The 21,732-nt window shown below is 38.7% G+C and overlaps 2 protein-coding genes across 5 annotated transcripts in view; one reads left to right on the top strand and one right to left on the bottom strand.

Moving 5' to 3' along the window:
* ZDHHC2 (zinc finger DHHC-type palmitoyltransferase 2) overlaps window positions 1-4,955 on the top strand; it is a 52,742-nt gene extending 47,787 nt beyond the window's left edge. Inside the window, exon 14 of the transcript XR_010884427.1 lies at window positions 3,559-4,955. The gene's annotated coding sequence lies outside the window, so the exon portion shown is untranslated. The remainder of the gene's footprint in view (window positions 1-3,558) is intronic.
* CNOT7 (CCR4-NOT transcription complex subunit 7) lies at window positions 469-21,651 on the bottom strand. 4 transcript variants are annotated; one of them, XM_067298016.1, is made up of 7 exons: window positions 21,576-21,651; window positions 20,317-20,516; window positions 19,798-19,991; window positions 16,433-16,594; window positions 9,965-10,109; window positions 4,965-5,075; window positions 469-2,178 (listed from the first exon to the last, which is right to left on the bottom strand). In XM_067298016.1, exons 2-7 carry the CDS (start codon window positions 20,431-20,433, stop codon window positions 2,050-2,052), a joined length of 858 nt encoding a protein of 285 aa, XP_067154117.1. In that variant the 5' UTR covers window positions 20,434-20,516; window positions 21,576-21,651; the 3' UTR covers window positions 469-2,049. The 4 variants fall into 4 exon arrangements, with proteins under 4 accessions (XP_067154117.1, XP_067154116.1, XP_067154118.1 ...); XM_067298015.1 differs by lacking the exon at window positions 21,576-21,651 and adding an exon at window positions 21,387-21,486; XM_067298017.1 differs by lacking the exon at window positions 21,576-21,651 and adding an exon at window positions 20,882-21,121.
* Between the last annotated feature and the right edge of the window lie 81 nt (window positions 21,652-21,732).

Below are 21,732 nucleotides of genomic sequence, written 5' to 3'. Positions count from 1 at the left end.
CATTACTTGTGCGTGCAAAACTTCCACTGAAGCCTAGAGTTCAAATGTTAAAAGACAAGGCTGATGTCACAGTAAAAATGCATACCCGTTTTTCTGTTAAATATCTTCTCATGAAAGCCAAAGACAGCCACAGTTAAAAAAATAAACTAAATCACATCACCTTATGCATCAAGGTACAAAAAGAAATTACTAATGGGATTTGGATGCCTCAGTAGTAAATTGTACTCACCACTCTAGCAACTCAGGTCAGTAGGAATGAAATAACTAGAAGCCTGTAAAAAGAATTCTGCTCCTCTCCCTTAACAGCAATGAACTGATGGTGGAATCAGTCAGCGAGCAGGGAATTAGATAATTTTATAAACATATGAAAGAGAGCTATTGAGCTTAAGCAAAACAGTAAACAAAATTAAACTGGATATAATACACACATTCTAGGAAAAATTTTGCAACAAAAGCACCAGTCTGTAGTTATGTAAGAAAACATTTCTGAAGCCTTTATTTACAAAAGCTTTAAAAACAAATACCCTCTGTTATGCAAATAATTCGTTGTTTTAAAAAGGACCACCCAGTTACATCATTGTAACTCAATGAAAAAAAGAATTTTTTGAAGTACAAGGTAAAACAGATTAATTTGGCGAACATTTGGAGATTTTTCTACTATTGATTTCAGTGTAGAACACGCACACACATATGCGCGCGCACACACACAGGCACACAATGTCGCACATTCCATCATTTCAGGCTAGTATTTAGCTATTCAATACCAAAAATCCTTCCTGCACAACTGCTCTGTACACATGCTATGCAGGGTTAAGAACTTACTTCAGGGTCCTTTAAAACAATATATCTAAAATATATTGCTAAGATATACTCAAAAATAAACTAGCATTACACTCCTCAGGTAACTTTATTAGCTATAAGTTATTTATATTTTGTTGTTTTACAACAAATCTCTGTAACATCTGTCTTTGTAGCAACTACAAAAAAGCACGATTTAATTGTTCTTCTAATTTAATAGTTCAATTAAATAGTATTTTTTCAGATCTTTGGGTTTTATCTTTAACTAAACTGACTTTCAAAAATCATCAAATCAAGTACATAATAAATATGACTTCATAAAAAGTATTTGGGGTATACATTACTAGAATAAAAGCTAGGAAGTTAATTGAGGGAAGCGTGCCATTACAAAATTCCTACTGTTCCAATATCCTTCAACTCTCAGCTTAATGGCAAAAATGCTAAAGTCATAGCTGTTCTTTTCCTGAAGGGTGTAAAGCTGGTTTTTCAAACATCTTTCCCCCATCACAGAGCGGTTTTAAAGCAGCAGGCCAACCAGAAGCTGACATGTGCAGGATGTGTTTGATGATGACTGAATACCAGTAAAACAACAGCAGTTGTTATGATTTCAGTAGTTTGTTTTGCTTGAACAAATGCAGGTTATGCAGCAAACGAGTCATGTTCTACAGGTTGATACCAAGGAAATTCAGAGTGAAGCTGCTGAACTTGACAAATGATTGTTTTCTAGCTGAGGGCAAAAGAAAAAAAAACTTCAAATAAAACAGAGGATCTGAGTCAGAGTCGCTCTCTAAAGTGCAAATTTGATGGTCCACAATCCTGAATAGCTAAAACGCCTGCATATTGGAAGGGACAGGCAAGAATGGGGAAGTTAGTTATAATCAGTGCTAGTTAATTTGGAGAAGGAAGGAAGAGGGGGAGGGGAAGAGACAAAAAAAACTAAGACCAACTAGGTAAGTTTACCAGACTATTCATTATGATTTAGTTTTCCCCTTCTCTCTGCCACACTGATCCTATACATGCTTCTTTACAAATGGGCTAGCTATGAGGCCAGAAGTAACCCAGAAAATTCTACATATCAATATTAAGATCAAAATCTGTGATAGGAACAGTCAGGTTTAGTACATAGAAAGGCAGAAAAGAACATGTGCTGAGAAAGGGGGAAAAAAAGCCTTATTGTCCAAGGGGTTCAACCAGAGATAAAACCTATATACAAGCACGTGGAGCTCAAAAAAGATGGCCTTTCATTTCATGTCATGACTGCTTGTTAGCTTCTTCTTCATATGCATTTCCTGTGCCATTTTGTACATAAGATGACCCCGAACCAAGGCCATATAAGTGGCCACAATATTTGGCATCATCAATGTGATCTTCAAAGAACATCTAAAGAGTTAAAAGAGAGACACGAATTATTGCCAAAGAAAAAGTTCAGCTTAGATTAAAAGTGCACAAAGGCTTAAAAAAAAGTTACTTTGGTTTTAGCATCACATACCAAATCCCAAGATGCAAAATATGACACAATTAACATAACATAATCTCTTCAGGACAAAATGGGATATATGGCATGATACCTCAAGCAAGGAATCCAGTTAGTCTTCCCATGCATCTTTCCTGATGAAATGGCCAAATAAACAGGTTTGATGATTCTGCATTATCACAGTCATCACTCACTTTTCTGCAAGTGCAAATATATTTCTTCAACTGATTTCTGTGACGTTTCTTGCAAAAGGCATCTGCCTGGTACTCATCACAGGTTTCTGTACTCTACCTACTCCTTGATGTGAGGTTTTCATCATAATCTGTCTTGAAATGGAGATACATCCTGATTCATATTACAAGTTTGTTTTTGGGGGGAGGGAGGAACTAGGGGGATGCTGAGCACAAAACCCATTATTTTGGAAAAATAATTTTGGAAAGTTTTGGAGTTTTGGAAAAAGCAGGAAGATGCCTTTCTGGCTAGCTTCTCATTACAGAGGGGGACTTCGTTTAAAAGGGAACAGCAAATTAAAGCAAATTTTTTTACTAAAACTGTGCTTACACCAGCCTTCACAAGTCTTAATTACCGAAAGGACCCTTCATTAGAAGCCATATGAAACTCTATGATATTCTAGCTTTCAGGTCTAGGGTTTCAAGCAAGGAGACTATCTACCCCATAAAAATAAAAGGATAACCCACATACACAAAAAAATTCTCCACTCTAAAAAACTTCATGGCAACCCTGGCCATCCCAGTGGTTGACATTCTGAATCACCAGCAACAGCAGAAATCTAAGGCAGCTAGAGGCATGCAGGAGCAGCGTGGACACAATCCATGTCTAAGTGCAGAGAACTGCATATAATGCAGAGTCTAAAAAACCTCCCCCTTTAAATTTTGTTCTTCGCAGCACTGTCCAGATGGAGAATGCTGTACTGCAGAAATTAAAGGAACCTCAGTTTAAAGAGTTTTAAAGCCATCCAGCTGTTCTTAAAGAAACAAATAGGAAAACCCTAAACCCACAGGTCTACTGTTGTAGCATCAATATTTAAGTAACTCTGATGGGAAGAAAAAGATCAACAACTTTTTGGCTGGGACCCAAAATCCCAGCAAGCACATTGCAACCCCTTAGCAGCAATCAGTAACATAATATATCTTGTACCTTTAAAAACACTGTAAAACAATGTTTTTCACTAAGCCATATATCATTAAACATTCAATTCTACTGAAAAGGCTTTAAAAAGCATACTAAGTATATTTCTCTATGCTGATTACTGCTTTGTTTTTTAGAAATGCCAGGTTTTTAAAGCATCTCTGAAAAATCATCATAATCAACCCATCTTTGTTGGCTTCATTAAGCTAATGGTTTGCACTAAATTCAAGAATTTCTACTTGTCCAAATAAGAATGTTTGGTAAACAAATTCAATAAATTTATTTGTCATGTAATGAAGACTACATCTTATTAAAGAAATGATCATGGATTTGAACCTTTTCTCTATCGAACTTGAAATGGTATCTTAGGTATGCTTATTATTATTATTTCCCTTTAGTTGCTTTGGATTTTGTTTCAAATTCAAAAGTGAAAGATTAACAATATCGGGCAGATTGCAGTTAGCCATACCATGCTTGGATCATACCAGAAACACAATCCTCTATTGCAACTGTAGCACATGACATGCTTGACAACTTTAACAGTTTCAGCAGGATAAATCACAGCACTCACGTTTCACTTCCACCAGAATTTGTCAGAAACTCGTGCTCAGTTTCTCTCTTATACAACAGGCTGGATTGCAGAAGGTAGTAAACTCAGGATGCAGTATTAAATCTTATGAAAAGATGACGTTTGCTACTGTGATCAGCTTTGATAATGGTAAATGAGACTGAATCACTGGCAGAATGCCATGTTTATACGCACTGGCACTTACCCTGTTCATTGCTTTCAGAAGAGGCCTTTTCAACATTTATTTGTTCTGTTAATGTAAAATATCCTAATATTTCCCCGTTATATGCAGACAAGTAGCAGGGATAGGCTAAGTTTATACGACCTGACTTCCCTTGCTCTGAACCTTGAATTAACTGACTGATGTCTAATCTTTTAGAATCCGTGTTAAGATTATTTGTGCTTTACTCAATGGCAAGGAACAGATGTATGGACATTCTCCGCAGCACTCTGCGATTCAATATTTATTATTCCTGTAGCCTACAAGTTCAGATAAAAGTGGCTAATGCAGACAGACCTCCTCTTTCCCCCCTACTAGGCCTGTCACAAATAGCAGTGCACGTCAGCTAGGTGTAACAGCGAGCAGAAGCTCCCCAGAAGGCAGCCTGAGTAGGGTCACCCAAAAAGAAGCAGTGTTTGGCTCCAGCAGCTTATAACCCACTGCAGCAGCCATCTAAAAAAGGCAGCCTGCAAAACAGGGAGGCAAAAAAACCCCCACTCCCCACCCCCAAAGCAAAGCATAGGATGGAAATAGGAAGCAATACTCACTTGCGGCAGCTAGCTAAGAAATAAATAGTGCTGGTTCACACTTACCCTGGGGAAAATACAAGTGGTCTTATTTTTGTCAAGAAACCAGTGGCCCCTTAAGCCCTTCTGAGGTCTCCTTAAAATACAGTAAACTTATCAAAAGCAGCAACCCCATCTGACTATTACAGCAAGTTACTATCATGAGGATAAACCAATATGTCTACCTACTTCTCTCATTTTGAAAAAGGCCATTCCTGTGAGTAAAGAATCAGATCCTGCCTGATGCTGTGGTCCTATCCTTTCCAGCTCTAACTGCTCAGCCACTTCTTGTAATCCACCCTGAAAAAGAAAACAGTACTGTTAACTGCAGAAAAAATATTGCAGTTCAGTTTTTTGATTCATATTTGGGAAAACTTGGTACACAGGACTTACAACCTTATGTATATTTTAAAGTTTGGCACAGTAGCTGAAACAGTCACTATGCTAGACAAAAGCACACCTGGAGAATCAAGTGCTCAGCAGCAACTGCAGCATTAGAATTCTGTGCCAGTCCTAAATATAGTATTAGTTGTGACCAACCAATCTACTACTCCTTCAGGTTCCAGATACTCCAGTAACAGAAGTCATTACTTAACAAAACAATTCCTTCAAAAAGTTGAAAGGACTGGCGATGAAGATGAACAAAACAAGGCATTCCTTCCTGTACTCCTATTTCAGTGAAAGTTTAAAAGGTGAAAATGCTGTTCTACAAACACAGGAATTCAAGCGCTTATGAATGAGATGCACACATGCCTCCATGTGTTAAAGTATCTAGGTTTCCTTTGAAAGAGACTTTTTTCTTTCCACTTACCTTTCAACAATTAAGCTGAGGGTTTTTCACTTCCCCTCACAAAAACTTAAGTATCCAGAACACTCCAAGGAGTTCAGGAAAATGTTACACATTTAGAAACCAGGTGCTAAAGTCAAAAAAAGCCCACTTCCTCTCCTCAGGACATTCTTATCCTCTTCAAATTTAAAGTTTGTTTTGTTAACTACCATAAGAGGGTAGAAAAAACACACACAAAAAACCCCAACATTTTGTAACCAGTTTAAGATACTAAAAGCCAAAGGCATGGTCGGCTTTTCTCTTAGATGTATATTTAGTGGTCTTTAAAACAGTCACACTACATCTGTAATGAAACCTACTTCTTATAAAAAGGATATGAACAGCTCACATACAGAAAGGGAACCATTTAAAGCAGTATTGTCCTCTTTGAATGTTGATACAAGATTTAAAATGATAGCTCCAAAGACTGAAGGTGCAGAGATCACTGCAGAGCTTCTGCAAAGTGACCTCTCTCAAAGCTACAGCCTTCTGCAGTTTTGAAGCAAATTTTCTTCCTGGTAAGTTTAACTTATGTGAAAGCCTTGGCAGCCTCTGGTAAGACTATCCCCTAAACTGCACAGTGGCTAAATTAACCCTTCATTTTAGTGCTAGAAAATGGTAACAACCACCACTTGCAGAAGCAAACCTCTCAGAAACCAGTTTGTTTTTACACAGATAGCATGTGTATCTTTAAACTGATTCGTGTTAAACTGTAACTGTGATCTTTTAATACCATGAACTACACTGTGGGAATATAATTTTGTACAAGTTTTCTTTATCATTAAGACATTAAGCTACTGGCAAGAGGCTAAAAAACACGTAGGTGCATTATGATCTAGAAAGGACAAAGACAACCCCCTTAATGCAACTTTGAACTCTGCAAGGCAAAAACGTAGCAGAGAGGCCATACTTTTAAACAAAGACTCCCTAGTATTTGAGTTCACCTGTCCTCACACCCTTAACCTGTTTTGAGTACAGGAAGGGAAGCAGTAAGAGGCAAAAGTGTAACAGGACAAGTTAAAATTCAGAGTAACAAAAATAACATATCTTTTCAGATAAAATTTTATGAAAATTTCTATGAACCTTATGGCTACAGGTTTGGGTCTGGATTTTTGTTTTCTTGTAAAAGTAATAACATTCCCAAGTAAACCCTACAACCAACATGAAGATCTGGTATTGCTATGGCTAGTTTTATTCTAGCTCAAGCAGCAAGAGGATAGTTTATGAAAGTTTAAGATGAGAATAAGTCGATACACTAGCTAGTTAAGTAGAGAATTTGGCTTGTTTTCTTTCCTTGCTTGTATATGACACTTGAACACCGCATACGTGCTAACTCAGTTATTTAACACACACTCTTAAGAAAGGGCTGAGGGTTGGTGGACAGAAAGGAAGAGTATCTCAGATACAAGGTTGTTCTCTGCTCTCCGACTTGCAGTAACAAGCTGTTCAAGTTAGCAACTGCTGTTAAGCCTGCCCGCTTTTAAGATACCATTTGCTGCTTTTAAGCCCTTTACAAGCAGTGACTGAACAGTGCCTCATCATCAGGTTCTTCTAGCTGTAAGACTATTTACACCAGCTTCAAATAGCTCTGATTTTTATTATTCAAGGGTTTTTCTTCAGTGATATTTATACACTGGCTGCAAGTTCTGGAATGTAGATATAATAATTCAGAAATTACAGTAACAGCGGTCTATAGAAGAATGCTTTGAAAACAGTGCTTTCAGTGGTATATTTATTTTTAAATACATCACACACTACTTCTGTGAGAAACTTCTTGGTCTATAACTGCAAAAATTACAGAATAAAACCCAGCTGTTTCTGAAGATTAATAGGCTATTGAGATTCTCTTTCAGACAAGACTTTTGCATTCCAGATAAGAACATTTTTTCTTGGGAGAGGAGGATAGGAAGACAGTAGAAGGGGAACCAAAGGAAAAAAAACCTAAAATGATTCACAAACTATGGATTACATTTCTTCTACCTGCTGAGTTAAATATACATTTTCCTTTTTATAGAGATAATGTTTCTACAAAATTCCAGATTTTCAGAGCATCAGTTTTCAAGAAGAGGTCAAACAAATTGATTTATATAATCATATTACCATAATCAACAGCAAATCCAGACCAAACTCAAGTTTCATGGCATTGGTAGAATTCATTGTTCTGTACAAATCCCATAATTAAAGCATGTTTCAAACAAGGTCTATAAATCTACATTATCTATAGTTGCCATTACTGTAAAAGGTATGGAATTGTCAACATAGAAAGGTTTGTAGAGAATAAGCAAAAAATGTAAGTCTATACTGCATTAATATATTTCAAGTTAACTCCCAATCTGCATGCCACTAAAGCACACATGCCCATTTGAGTTAGAGCAGAATAACATACTGTAAATTCAGAGACTACCTTAATTCCATAAAAAAGCAGCAAACAGCTTCCCAGTCCTAAAGAATACTTCTCTTCTCAATGTCAAAATGCATTTTTGGATGGGTGAGGGGAAGCTACAGCAAATGAGTGCATTTCATATGAAAAATAACTTACACAAGTCAATAAAGCACAACTGCACAGCAGTTCAATTCACTGCAATTTAATAGAGATTTAAAGTGACATATGTTAGGAGACAGCGCATGCATTTTAAGAGTCACAACACTGAAATGTTTGAAACAAGTTGCTAAACAGCTGTTCTCAGTACAGAACAAGTCCACCATCATTTCATCACTGGTGTTTGGAGGGGTAGGGCAGTCCACATCCCTTCCCCTTCTGTCATTACCAGTCTGCAGGTTAGATGACAGGATCAAGATTTACCACAGGAAAGCTGGCCTACATATTAAACTGAAAAATCATCCTTGTTCTTAACATTTGCTGAAATAAGACCTGCGAGGGTTTTTCTTGTCTTTTAAAATACAGCAGAATCTCTCAAAAATGCAGGTTACATACAACTATTTCTTAATGAAATGATAGGAAATACAATCCCTTCCTCCCCAACCCCATTCCAAATGTATACTGTTACTAGAGGCTTATTAAATCTGTCACCTCTCCCAGATCACTGAAGTTGGATTATACATTTTGTTCCCGGTGCAAGCTGCCACCAGTAAGACACCAGATACTTTGCTTTCCTTCACCAGGAAGGAGAAAGGTTTTCTGTTTTTAAGACTCCTGAAGTTTATGAACATCTCATTTTTTCTTCTGGCCTCATTGGAGAAAACCAGTTTCTAAAATGTTCTTTAATACCTAGCCATTTGCCAGGCTGATTATCCCAATAACAACAACTCTGGATGAACACAGGTAGGTATACTTTTCTTGCTAACTGAAATGGAGGTCTCCATTTTCAACATCAATTTGATTAACAAAAGGAATTACACACCTTACTTCCCACACAAGTAGACTGCTGCTTAAAAGTGACACATTCTATTTGGTTAATCTCAGAAAGAAACAGAGGATTGTAAACCCCGCGCAGATCACTAGTTCAGCATGCTGAAGTGGCAAGCCATTCCTTAGTCACGATTTGATTGTACTACAGTCAGCGTTCTCTTTTTCCTTCAGGTTTGGATTAAGAAAGCCTAGCGAACTGGGTTACTTTCCATGAAAGCAGCAAGTCATTTACTGCCTCGGATGAGCGGTGCACCTCATTCCAGTAGTAGTCCAGAGTCTTACAGTTCTCTGGCAAGTAAAGCTGTAACAGTCCCTGTAGTTCTGGGGTCCCATCTTTCACTTTGCTGTCTTCCCCTTCACACACTTAGTTCCAGTTTGCATTCATTCTCCAGTCCAATAAAGTCTTCTCCAAATTTTAAGCCCGACAGAATAAGCCAATTAGTAGCCCCACTGGCCTGACATGAGAGATTAGTTTCTAGCACTGCATTTTTTCTAGAAGTCGCATGTTGTCCCTGAACATAAGCTGCTTTTTGTCTTTCCTTATGGGGCCATCTGAAGCATTCTTCGCTCCATTCCTCTTCCTGAGACACTTCCACAGCATCATCGTTGCCATTACCTTTGCCAAGACGACTGCAGTCCTTTAGTGGACTGCACAGTGAGGAAATAAGAGTATATGAAACCCATCAATTCTTATGGCTCAAGTGAAGGATTACTTCCAAACATGGGCTTATCATCTGCAGCACAGACTGGGCACAGCTACTGATACAGTATCAGCTTGCTACTTAACTGGTAAGCAGTTATAAAAGTTGATGTGTGCTCCTGCCTGCCTCTATCAGTAGCCTTTAATATTAAATATACAAAGTTTGAGACAAAAGTGCTGATTAATGGGTAATATCAAAGCAAAACAGGACAGAAAACAAGATAATCTTTTAGCAGAAAATTCTCTCTCTTCAAAAATAAAGTCTGCTCTGAGTCATATAACAGACTACTTACCTTTAGATTTTTGCAACTCTTCATGAGATATTTTACATCATAGATGACAGGGAAAAACAATCTCAATATCTCAAAGAAGTCCAGCTCTTCTTCAGGTAAATTAGAGTTTGTCAGGATTTTGATTAGGTAGCCGAAGTCATATCCACTGCAAATTAATAACAAAAACAATATAGGCAAATAACTTGAAACATCCTTCTCACTTCCAGCATCAAGACTTTCTTTACTTACACAATAACAGGAAGACACTTCACTTAATTTCATGCAGTTTAGACCGACTCTTACATAAAATCAAGTGTCTGAATGCAAATGGCCCTAACTGCAGCTTCTAGAGAAAACATCTCCAAATCAGTCTCAATGAGGCAGAACAAAGAAGGAAAAACCAAGATCTGCCTGCCAGAGCTTCTCCAAATCCTGAAACAAGGTAGTACCGCTGGAGCTTCACCTAATGCAAGCTTTATGCTGATAAAGGCTTTTTTTCTAGTGATGACCATTCATCCTCTTTCCTTGCAAGGCAGAGGTTACAAGTCAATGCTGCACAGTAACTGGTGGCTGCAACAACTGATAGTCACCCTGACACAGCTGATCAGCTACTGCCAGGCTGCTCACCCTCTAAAGATCAATGGACAATCAGTCATCGTTGATCAAACTGCTACATAAAATCAGTCAGAGCAGATCACATGCGAATGCTGCAGTTGCACAAGCACTTTCAGCAAGTTTAAGAAGTAGCTGACACAGAAAGAGGGTACTCACTCTGTTCATGCCTGATCCCCTGTACTTGCAGGATTAGTCACGCACATAGGCATTGAACTGGATCAGGGGACTGACCCTGATTCTTGTTATTCGGTTAGCACTGAACCAAATCACTTCCTAGATTTGGTTCATGTGCAATTTTAAAAATGCCTGTACCAGCAAAGGAGATAAAAAACACACAGCAGGGCTGCCTCTTTTGAAGGCCATATCAGCTTATGCTGTTTATGGCATCTTAGCATATAGCCACAGTACAATTCAAGTGAATGGGTGGCCACTACAGACTCCAAATTCACAGCTTAAGATTTCATATTGGTTCTTGGTAGCATGAGGATTATACTCAAAAACAAGAATTTTGCAACATGGTCCAAGTCTTGCCTGGGGCCTTTGAGCTTTAACTGTAAGGTGAGTGCTATAAAAGATACATGTCAGCTGAAGACACTGTACTACTGATCCTGCAGATATTCAGCACCTACTTAGGCTGCTGACTTCTCATGCAGGGTCAAGGCTTTAGCTTACATACTAGACGCAAGGAGAATTGTTTATATGTTTTGTATACAATGTTCTTTGCACCACCTTGGTCTTACGAATTTCTACACAGACGCTAGAAAATCTTGAATGTAGCAAGAGTGAATGGATTGTTTCCTAAAAATCCATTAACACAAGATACAGAAAAGGTACAGATTACTACAGCTCTAAGGGGTTTTCCAGTACTCTAACAGGGATTTCAAGTCGAATGAATCCAGCAATGCATTTGGTGCTTTGAAGCTCTGCTGGCAGCATTCCAAGCTCCACAGCAGCAGCCACTGGCCAGGAAGCAAAGGAGTCAAAAGATACAGAGGACTGCAGCTGAGATTTACAATGCAAAACTTACAGCATACTTAGCAAAACAATAGCTTGAGAGCTTAACTTTAATTGAGAACCTACTGGAAAAAAAAGCCTTTATCAGCATAAAGCCCTCTTAGGCAAAAATATCAAACCAACCAACCAAAAAAATCTAACTGTCCATCTCCCCCCTTTAGCAAAAAAGGTTGCTCAGAAAGACACACAGAGTCAAAAAAGATTGTTCAAGATTAAGGAGAGATTAATCTAGAGATTAGACAGCATGTTTATGAATTCACTGAATTCATGACATTTGTCATCCTCATGGCTCAAACAAAAGCTGCATCACTTCCAATTTCTATTACGAAGGAAATACTGTGAGAATAGAGAAGTCAAAAGATTCATTTAGTCTTTGTATTGAGGGGGAGCAGGTTATCATTAATTTGCAATTGTGATGAAGAATTGCACATTTTTTCCTGTCGCTTACAGAAAACTAGTTCATGCCAGAATCCTCATGAAGAAAAAGGGAACAGGATATCTAAAGAGTGGAATTCTTTAACAGACAGGATTACCCTTTCACTGCATAACAGTATTCAATCAGATAACTGTTCCTGGATCTTCAGCATGAGTTGGTTTTAGTCAGCTCAGAGTGATTGCTTGCATTCCTTAAATTCCAGCTGTTTGCCCTTAGTCCCATTGTCCTCATAACAATCATCACAAACCACATGTTATTAATCATAGTACAGTATTAAGACATTTATATAATCTTTTTACTATACTTCTGGTAATTAACAAGTGCCAGTCATCCAAGTTTACATAAACATAAGACCTGCCACTCTAATTCAAGACTAAGTTCGAAAGTAGTTCAAGTCTAGTTCAAAAAATTTTGATTGGCCACTGCTGACACTAACAGAAGGTAAGAAAGTCCACAGTGAGCAATTATGTAATTACCAGCTCATTAGAGAAGTTTTCTTCTAATCCTCTAACAGGCAATTAGTGGTTGGTTTATACTCCAAAGCACACAGGCTTCCTTTCCTTAAAAAGCTTTCACCCTTCTAATATAATCACTTAAAGTTGCTAAGTGCAGCTAGCCACAACCCCTGGAGCTATACAGCAACATAAGCACATTACAGCCACAGGTTTTTCAATGAACATGGACAGCTGTAGGCAACAGGACCGTGGAAAACATCTAAAGTGTCTGTATTTCTTTCCCCTACTACCCAGAAAGAATTCAGATAGCCAATTAACTATGAACTTTATTCAAGTACAAACAGTCTCTGAAATAAAACCTGGCAGGCTGCAAAAGCTCCATTTACTCCATTTTATAACTGGCTATATATTCAGATAGAAGTGAATCAACAGATTAATTTTTACAAAAACTAGTTAGACACAAATGATCATTGAAATACCATGTCTTGGAATTTTTCAGCTTCCCAAAAATGTTTAGGATAAACATGCACAACCTGACTCCCAAGGCAGATCAAGGAGGCTGCACTTAAATGGACACCCAAATCTTCAGCAGACCAGTCAACTGAACCTCCACCCAGCATTTGAGCTCTTCAGTTTTGTGACTGGTTAGACTGCCAAGCACCCACAGCTTTCTTAACTGGAGCATGAATTAGAAATTCAGAGTGCCCTCCTTCTCTCATTTGGGTTGCCTCTTTTATCAACTCAAATATATTCCAATACAGACAAAAGATTTAATGGAATCTCTTATGACATATTAGCATACAAGAATTGGTGAGAGTGCAAAAGGTTCCTCACTCGTGCCTGGCAGATATGCAGGCCCACAGAGATTCACCAATGGGTCAGGATGCCAGCGCAGCTACATCAAGCAGAGATGGAAAGCATTCAGAGAATTTGAGAAGTTAACAGCTTAGAAAACAAATTGCACAAGAGTTCCAGGAAACTGAAGAATGGAAAATGAAACAAAACAAAAGCCTCACACTTTGAGGAAAAAAAAAAGCATTTCCTTCATCCTCATTTCCTAAGAGACCCACAAATTTTTGAGGTCAGTAGTATCTAAAGCATTTTTGAGAAACCAGAAACAATAGCATAACAACATAGGGAGAGAGGGGTATTAACAAAAGCTTTCCAGAGACTGGCTATGGTTAGAAGCAGTAGATCACTGACCTGTCAGAACAATCTCTGAAAATTCAGTTAGCAAGTAATGAATAGGATCAAGAATTTAAAGCCATGATTAAGATACTATCTTTCTAAAAGCAAATCCTGAAGTGGAAAGTGAAGAGTCTCAATACTGCTAAGTTTGGGTGAGAACCACAAGAGTACATCCTAAGTACAAATAAGCAAGTTTAGAAAAACTGTGTTTGGAAAGAAAACACTAACACACTTCTCTCTTTGAAAGTTAATAATCAATGAACACAGTTTTCCATGTATTTCTATGGGTTTAGGGTATACAAAGGTCACCATATATTTTCCAAACTGGAACCATAAGTCTAGATCCCACTATTGACACTATATCTATTGAGCACAGCTTTTTCAGGATTCAAAGAACTACTGCAGGGAGAGTGTATATGAAATATAAATTTTCAACCGAGTGTCATATTGTTTAAGTTTCTACTGACAAAACATAACCACAATCAGCCTAAGATATACTTAGAAACAACCGTTTACTGTTCTTTGCTGTACACCTTATGTGACCCATACTCATTAAATAAGCTTTCTGCATTCAGTCTTAGCTTTCTCAGTTCCTCAGATCTCCACCTGTTACTCCACCTTTTGTGCTCAAGATAATATCAACATGCCTTGTCAAGTTCAAACCACTTAAGCACCCTCTGAATTCAAGCAACAGTCAAGCAACATGGACAGTCAGCATTTGACAAACATTTCCTAAATTTTTGCTGAAATAGCTATTGTAAGAGGATTTCTAAAAACATTTTCAGTGAAGTCTGCAACTGAAATCCATCTTAGCGCAGATGCAACTAAATTTTAATAAAGCTATCCCCAAAACTTAACATGAGCTGCACTGGTAAAAATGGCATTAGGCACATAGTTTGCACTATATTTCTACTAGCATGATGTCAGTCAGGAATCACACACAGCCAATATACCTATACTTTAAAAAGAGGCCCTAGTGCAGAAATGGCTTATGTCTTCTTTTGCTAGTATAACTTATACTAGACCCCTAAAGTTATTAAGCTATATTGGAAAAACAATGCTACAAAAGATGCTACAAAAACATGATGGCCTTTGCTGATGTATCAGTTACAAGTATAAGCAACCCCCACCCCCCATCCTCCTAACCCATGTAAGTTATTTTACTGTAGTTAAGTGTAAAACACAAATATACATAGCAGAGCACATAATACTGAGTTTAAGCTGAAACAAACTTAATTCACTGATCCAGTGTTTGCAATGGTTTCCATACAATTCATAGCATTCTTTTTCCAATCTTTTCCTAAGGTTCTACCCTGGCAGCAAGATACCAGAGTAAGGTTATTCTGAAGTCATATTGTGAGTTGGGACGGCTACAAGTGGAAGATGTTGTGAGCAGATTAGGTCCCAAGTGTAATCAAAGTGGATCCCCCTAGATGTTTTTTGTTTTTTTTTTTTCCCCCTTGAAAGTCAGTCTATAACTGGAAAATATTTCTAATAAGCAAGTCAGAGAGATGAATTCTGCAAGAGACTGGGTCAAAGAACTGACATACTTCTTATAATGGCTAGCAGCAGATGTTCAGAGCACACAGAATGCTTAACAGTTTCTTTGAAGACTGTAGTGTTTAGCCATTTTAGATAACCAGATTTCAGTTTTTAGCAGCCCCAAACAAAATTCCTCTTTTGTTTATTATTTATGGAAATAAAATTGATAAGCTGAAGCAATCCTTTTTTCTTAGTTGTTTAATAACTTAAGCTCTTCTTTGATTCCACGTGCTTTGGTTCCATGCGTTCCTCTCTCCCAAGCCCCCTCCTCCAAGATTTAATACTTAAGGATGAACAAGTTCTGGTTTTTGTTTTTGTTTATCTCCTCTTCTAATTTAGTAAGCTAGAAATTACCACTCATCAGTGTAGCAAGTGTGATAAACAAGAATAAAACTGTAATGAAACTTATGGTCTCAGCTCGGGCATTTGTTCTAACTTTGTTAACTTGCTCAGCAGCCAGCATTTAAAATGTCAACATAAGGGCATTACATAGCAATAAGCCTTTAAAGCCACTGTTGCTTGCAAAAAGTGCAAATTATCTTTGGCATGTAGTTGACTGTACAATGACTACCGCATAAGTGTAACGATTTAAACTTTATTAACACTGGAAGATCTTTTGTATCTTGACAGTTTCACAGAGATTTAATGTTCTCATTTCTGCTTCTTCTACTTGGAAAATTAGTTCCTGTGATGGAACGAATTGTAAGATGTATTCATTGCTGCTACTAGAATTAAGACTTTCATCATGGCTCTCCTTTTAAGATGAGTGATTTGCAGCTGTGCAGATTACCAGACAATTTAAAACAAAATTTGAAGTGTTTTATAAAACAATTCACTGGTAATTCTGTAGTGTTTCCCATGAGCCAAACAATATTTGCTCAAGAAGTGCTTACAAATAGTTTGCTTTTATTGTTTCTATTATTACTTGCACATGTGGTATAAAAAGATGCAATGCCACCTGCTGGCTTAAGAGTTTCATGTTTTTCTGGTTCACCCCTTCAGTGAAATCAGCTATAAAAATAAAATACCAGTACCACTCTGTATATTCTATTCTTCTAATACAGAATGGTACCTTATGTATTACAGTAGAAATAGTTTTTTTTAAGTCTCATCAGCTAAGATATGTGCTATGTACTGTATCAGATGTATACCACTTAAAACATGAGGTGTGAAATCCAAGTTCTAGAATGAGAGAATAGTCAAAATAGGCAATTCAAATGCTTAACATATAAAATTTACCTATGAAATGAAAGCCACTTGACTCCTTCGCACAGTACAACTCCTGATGTCATAAGCAGTTCTGCAAAGTACTGTGTCTCAATTCCTTCTTCCTCATGCTTTTTAAACTGGATGCCAGATGTCGTTAATAGTTCAATAGAGTCCTGGGCATACATATCTTCTCTAAAAGAGAGAGGGAAAAAAATAAATTTTCATAATCTATAGACCTTAGTGATTATAAACCTGGTAATAACTCACTCACTCCACAGGCTTTACTAGCATAAAGGAGGAGCAACTTGACTGTGTTACTTGTTTGTTACAAAAACAACCACTTTTCATACTATTTGTTAACCTTCATTAGCATCTGATCACTCCCAGCATCTCCATTCCTACATTCTTGATAACGACCTAGCTCCCTGCTCCTCATCCTATGCCCTAGTAGGACTCCCCTTTTGTGAAATCTACAGAGGAAAGTAAATGTATGAACACAGATATTTTACCAAATAAGATCTGTTATTTATACTGTAACAAAGTAAATACAACAGTTGAGAGGCACTTCTTAAATCTGTTACATTACAGATTTAAGAACAGCCCCCTCCAAATCAGATCCCAATGCTTTATTCATTCTGTGGACAGTATTTTCTGCTCATTTCTGGTTTTCTGTGATTTAAGCTTACAGAAATGTTCAGACAGACACACACACACACCCCACTCATCCAAACTTCCTTCTCACTACAACTGGAAATTGAGTATTTGCCCCATCTAGATGATCCTTACAATTCAGCTAACCCCAAAATTTCTCTCTAAACCATCAGCTTCAACTTTTCTTTAACAGCCAGATTTTGGACCTACAGTTTAACAGGAGGGGGAAAAAAAAAAAGTTCCTCTATGCTTTGTTTGATCCCTCTTATCCCTGTATTTATTCCCTTTATCACTAATATTTTTGTAGATTCTTAGAAATTTTGTGATGAAACAGATATAGATTAAATTTTATAATTAGAAAAAAAAAAACCCTGTTGTCATAACAAAGACATAAAATGATTAACTGAAAAGTAAATGCACATGTGGCTTTACTTAGAAGACAATATTCATATTATTGACCACAACATACCATTCTACAAAGTTTCTTCAGTGTACAGGTTTTAATTTTAGTGAAGGACAACACCCCCCCCCCAAATTAAAATAGACAAGACAACCCAATATGTCAAACCAAATATATTTCCAAACTACATTCAATGGTAGACTTATAATCCCTACACTTAATAGCAAGTCATCATTCATCAGGACATGGAGATACATTCTCCAAATATGTTGTATCTCTTTTCCTCCCTCACACACAGCTGCTCATTAGCTCTCCAGCTTTAAGGCATCAACTTCCCAACACCTGTCCATTTCCATAACACATCAAAGAACCCATCCAAAACAAACATGCCTATTAAAAAATAAAAATAAAAATTCTAGTTTGTTGCTCTGCACTAATTAGTTGGATATTTAGTTTAGAGCAATATTTATCCTCTTTAAAATACATTGTGACAAGGCCTGGCTGGAACAGCACACACACACACACACAAAAAAATACCCTTTAGGAACAGCCAACAGCTGTTTTGCTTTAGGAGCAGAACACTTGGCACAGTGCCATTTCCCAACAGGAAATTTAGAAACAGATGAAAACTTATTAAAAAAAAAAAAAAAGCAGGTTATTTCCCTATCCCTGTTAAAAATATTATCCTTGTGTTAAGCAGCATTCATCTAGCTTACCATTTGGGATAAAATCTCCACCAATGAATTAGTAACAAGTTAGTTCAGTGAGTACCTAGTTCCTACCTTACCAAACTTTCTTAGCTATGTAGCACCTGGCACAAATGGATGGAAAACTACTTTTGTTTTCAGTTACTTGACATTAGGTAGATCTTTGAAGCTCAGAAAATGAATAAAACATAACCCAGGCTCTTCTCCACTGATCACAGTTTGGAAGCAATCCATTCCTCCTCCACTTCTTCCTGCACTTAGCAGGATTAGTCTATTCATTTATTAAGATAATGGATAATTTCTATCCAGCATTTATACGGCCAAGTAGGGTCAGAGATACCAAAATAGTGAACCCGCACTTCCTTTTCTTTCAAGAAGTGCTTCAAACAAAAAGAGCATGTCATTCCTCAGGCCAAACCAATTTGTGACAAGTCACAGCACTGCTTGTTTAGAAGAGCAGAAAGATCAGGAGAGACTACAGCAGTTTTTTTTGTTATAACAGTCCTGGTGACTCTGAAAAGAAGTGTTTTTATCTGCAGAAAAAAAGGCCTATTCTCTAAGCTTCCTTTTTTAGGCTGCAGTTTTAACTCATGTATATCAAGTTTCCCAGTGGTCAGCCCATAACACAATTACCAAAAAAATGCAAGCCTTCAAAATATTTGAGAAATGTTTGCACTCAGACTGAGCCATATGAGAACCTGTCAGACTGATTATGTTTAGTTAGGTGAGGAAAAAAAAAAAAAATCAAGATACTGCCTTGGTAACCTTGTTAGCTACTTGTTAAAGATGTAATTATAACTCCACGTAAGTGTCTAGTCCCACTGGGAAAGTTACATTCATACTTAAAGATTTATCACTGACAAAGCCACTTTCTAAGGTGAAGTCCAGCATACTATTCTGACAGATAGTAGAAACAGCTTGTTTTTTTTTTTTTAAATCAACATGTTACACAAAAAAAATCCAGAATAGCTGCTCAAAAAAAAAAAATTCAGAACAGAAATCTCCACAAGAATTATGCTGTAGAATTTAGCAAACCCCTTTTAGCCAATAAGTGAAAATTAAAATACAGTACAGTAAATAGAAGAAAAGCTGCTACAGTATTAAGAAGTTGACAGTATTCTACCTAGAATATTATCATGATCTTGTTGTGTGCCTTTCAATAAGAATAATACTTTAAAGAATATGCTTTAGAACTTGCTGATGATTGTTGTCATGCTTTGTTTTTAGTCACTTAAATAACTTTGTATTTTTTCTTCAAATGTTTGTGTTATCCATTTAAAATATACAAGAAATAACATGCCACTCTTATAACAGCCAGAAAGATTTAAGCTAAGTTTTGGCGTTTTATAGTTTAAACTTCATACTTTGAAGCACTAAATATGAATATGCAGAGCTAACTCTTCCATCACTTTAAAACTTTGTTGAAGTTGTTTCACATTTCTGACTAAATTACAAACAATAAGACAGTCTGCACAGAAATGAAGGAAGAAAGCATGCGTTTGCCCAGCCAAAATTTTCCTCATATAAAGCATTCCAAACAGTGCATAAACATAGCATAAACTTTTATAACCTATAATACATTTTTGTATCAATAAATCAGAAACATGCATCTAACCGTAAGGAGATTTAACACTTACGTTAAATTAAATTTAAAATTAAATTGCCACGTTGAAGTTCCTGGAGGGTATTCTCCTTGCTCATTCATAAATGTCAGTCCTAGCTGAATTATTTTTAGCAAGTCTACATTACAGCGTAATAATTGGTACTGATAGTCTGCGTTGCTTCTGAATTCTCCAATAGGCCTTGCAACTACACCTGGAAATTCTGTATCCTGTAAGAACAGAGTTAAAATATCAACAGAAGACCTTCAAAAAATATTTTAATATTAAAAATCAGCAGTGTAAAAATTATTTCAAGCATGGAATGATTTCATAGCTGAAGAATATTGTAACTGTAACCTTAAAAAAGATAATAGATTAGGATTTTAATGTTTATAAAGTATTATTATTAATTCAGCGCTAAGAATCCATTGTTCTTTCAAGGAAAATGGATAACACTTAAACAAGTTTAAAACTTTACTAAAAATTTACTAACATTAAATGAGTTCATCATGTTTTTGTGGTAATGTGCCAGGTAAAGATCAAGTGCCCACTTACCATAGCTACATAGTTATACTTCCGTATAACTTGACGAATTTTCTTCATCTCTTCATCCAAGTTACAAGCCCAGACTTCACAGATTCTTTGACTATGGTCTACAGTAGCTGCTGGCATAGTGGGGGGCTTTAGAGACCATACATCAAAAGTTACACTTGACTGGGGATCAGTTTCATAAAGAGGGCTTTAATTTTTTTTACCTAAGAGACAAAGAAAGGAAAACAGTAAGCATAAGTTTCTATTCCTCATGTATGTAAGAAAAAGTCCTGAAACACCTGAATCAAGCTCTTCAAAGCCTCATAAAACGCACACAGCTTAGCCACCAAAGCCACGTGAGTTTCCATTACACCAGTACGGGTCTCGGTCAAAAACAGAACCTTATGATTCTGTTACTCGTTTCATCTCTCGCCCAAAGCCTGGCAAGCAGGCAAGGCGCACAAGTTCAACAGATAAGAAGAGACACTTGCACTCAGGGCCAAGCCCACGAGCGTTATTCCCCGACGGGATAGAAGAGCCCAATCCCTAGGGTTTGCGTAACGCGAAATGAAGAGGCAAAGTGACTAACAGCGTTACGCCAAACTCAGAGACGCTCCGGCTGACAACCTCAAACAGCTCCGCAGTCTCAGAGCCTTGTGTAGCATAGAAATTTTCGTAGTTCACGCGGGGAATCGACCGCGCCAAGGCACGAGCGGAGTGCGAAGCACGGAACAGACGCGGCCCGCCGGACTCGGCTTCCTGCCGCCGCCGGTCTCCCGGGGACGTCCGCGGGCGCCCGAGGCCCCAGAGGCGCCGCCAGGGCCGTCCAGCCGCCCCCCGCCAGCGCGACCAGCGGCTTCGCGCAGGGCCCGCGCGCAACACAACGCAACGCAACACGGCGCCGCCGCCGCCGGCGGCCCGTAACGCTTCCGGGCGAGGCCGCGCAACTCGCGGGGACGCGCCCGGCGGGGCGGCAGGGCCGCGCCGCGCCGGCGGGGCCCGAGGCGCGGCCGCCGCCGGGAAGCGGACCAGGGCCGGGGCGCGGCGAGACCGAGAGCGAGACCGGGCCCGCGCTGCCGCTCGCTCGGACTCACGGTGCCGGGCGGGCCGGGCCGGGCCGGGCCGCGGCGGGTTGGCGAGGCCCCGCAGCGGCGGCGGCGGCGGCGGCCCCAGGACGCCGCAGAGCCGCGAGTCGGCGCGCGAGACGCTGCAGCTGCTGCCCCCGCCGCCCCACCGCACAAAGCCATTACATCATCGCCGCGCCCCGACCTTTGCCCCCTCACCTCTGACCGCCCGCGTCGCCGCTGGCGAGGGCGCCAATCGCGGGCCGCGCCGCGCCGCCCTCCTTCACCCGCGCGCACCACCCCCGCCCCTCATAGGCGCGCCGCGTGACGTCCGAGCGTGCTGACGTAGGGTGGTGCCGTTGCGGCGCTCGCTCGG

This window comes from Apteryx mantelli, chromosome 5 (assembly GCF_036417845.1).
Source record: "Apteryx mantelli isolate bAptMan1 chromosome 5, bAptMan1.hap1, whole genome shotgun sequence".
NCBI classification, from domain to species: Eukaryota; Metazoa; Chordata; class Aves; order Apterygiformes; family Apterygidae; genus Apteryx; species Apteryx mantelli.
Note: the sequence above shows the minus strand (reverse complement) of the source record. Positions and strands in the feature narration are given on the sequence as shown.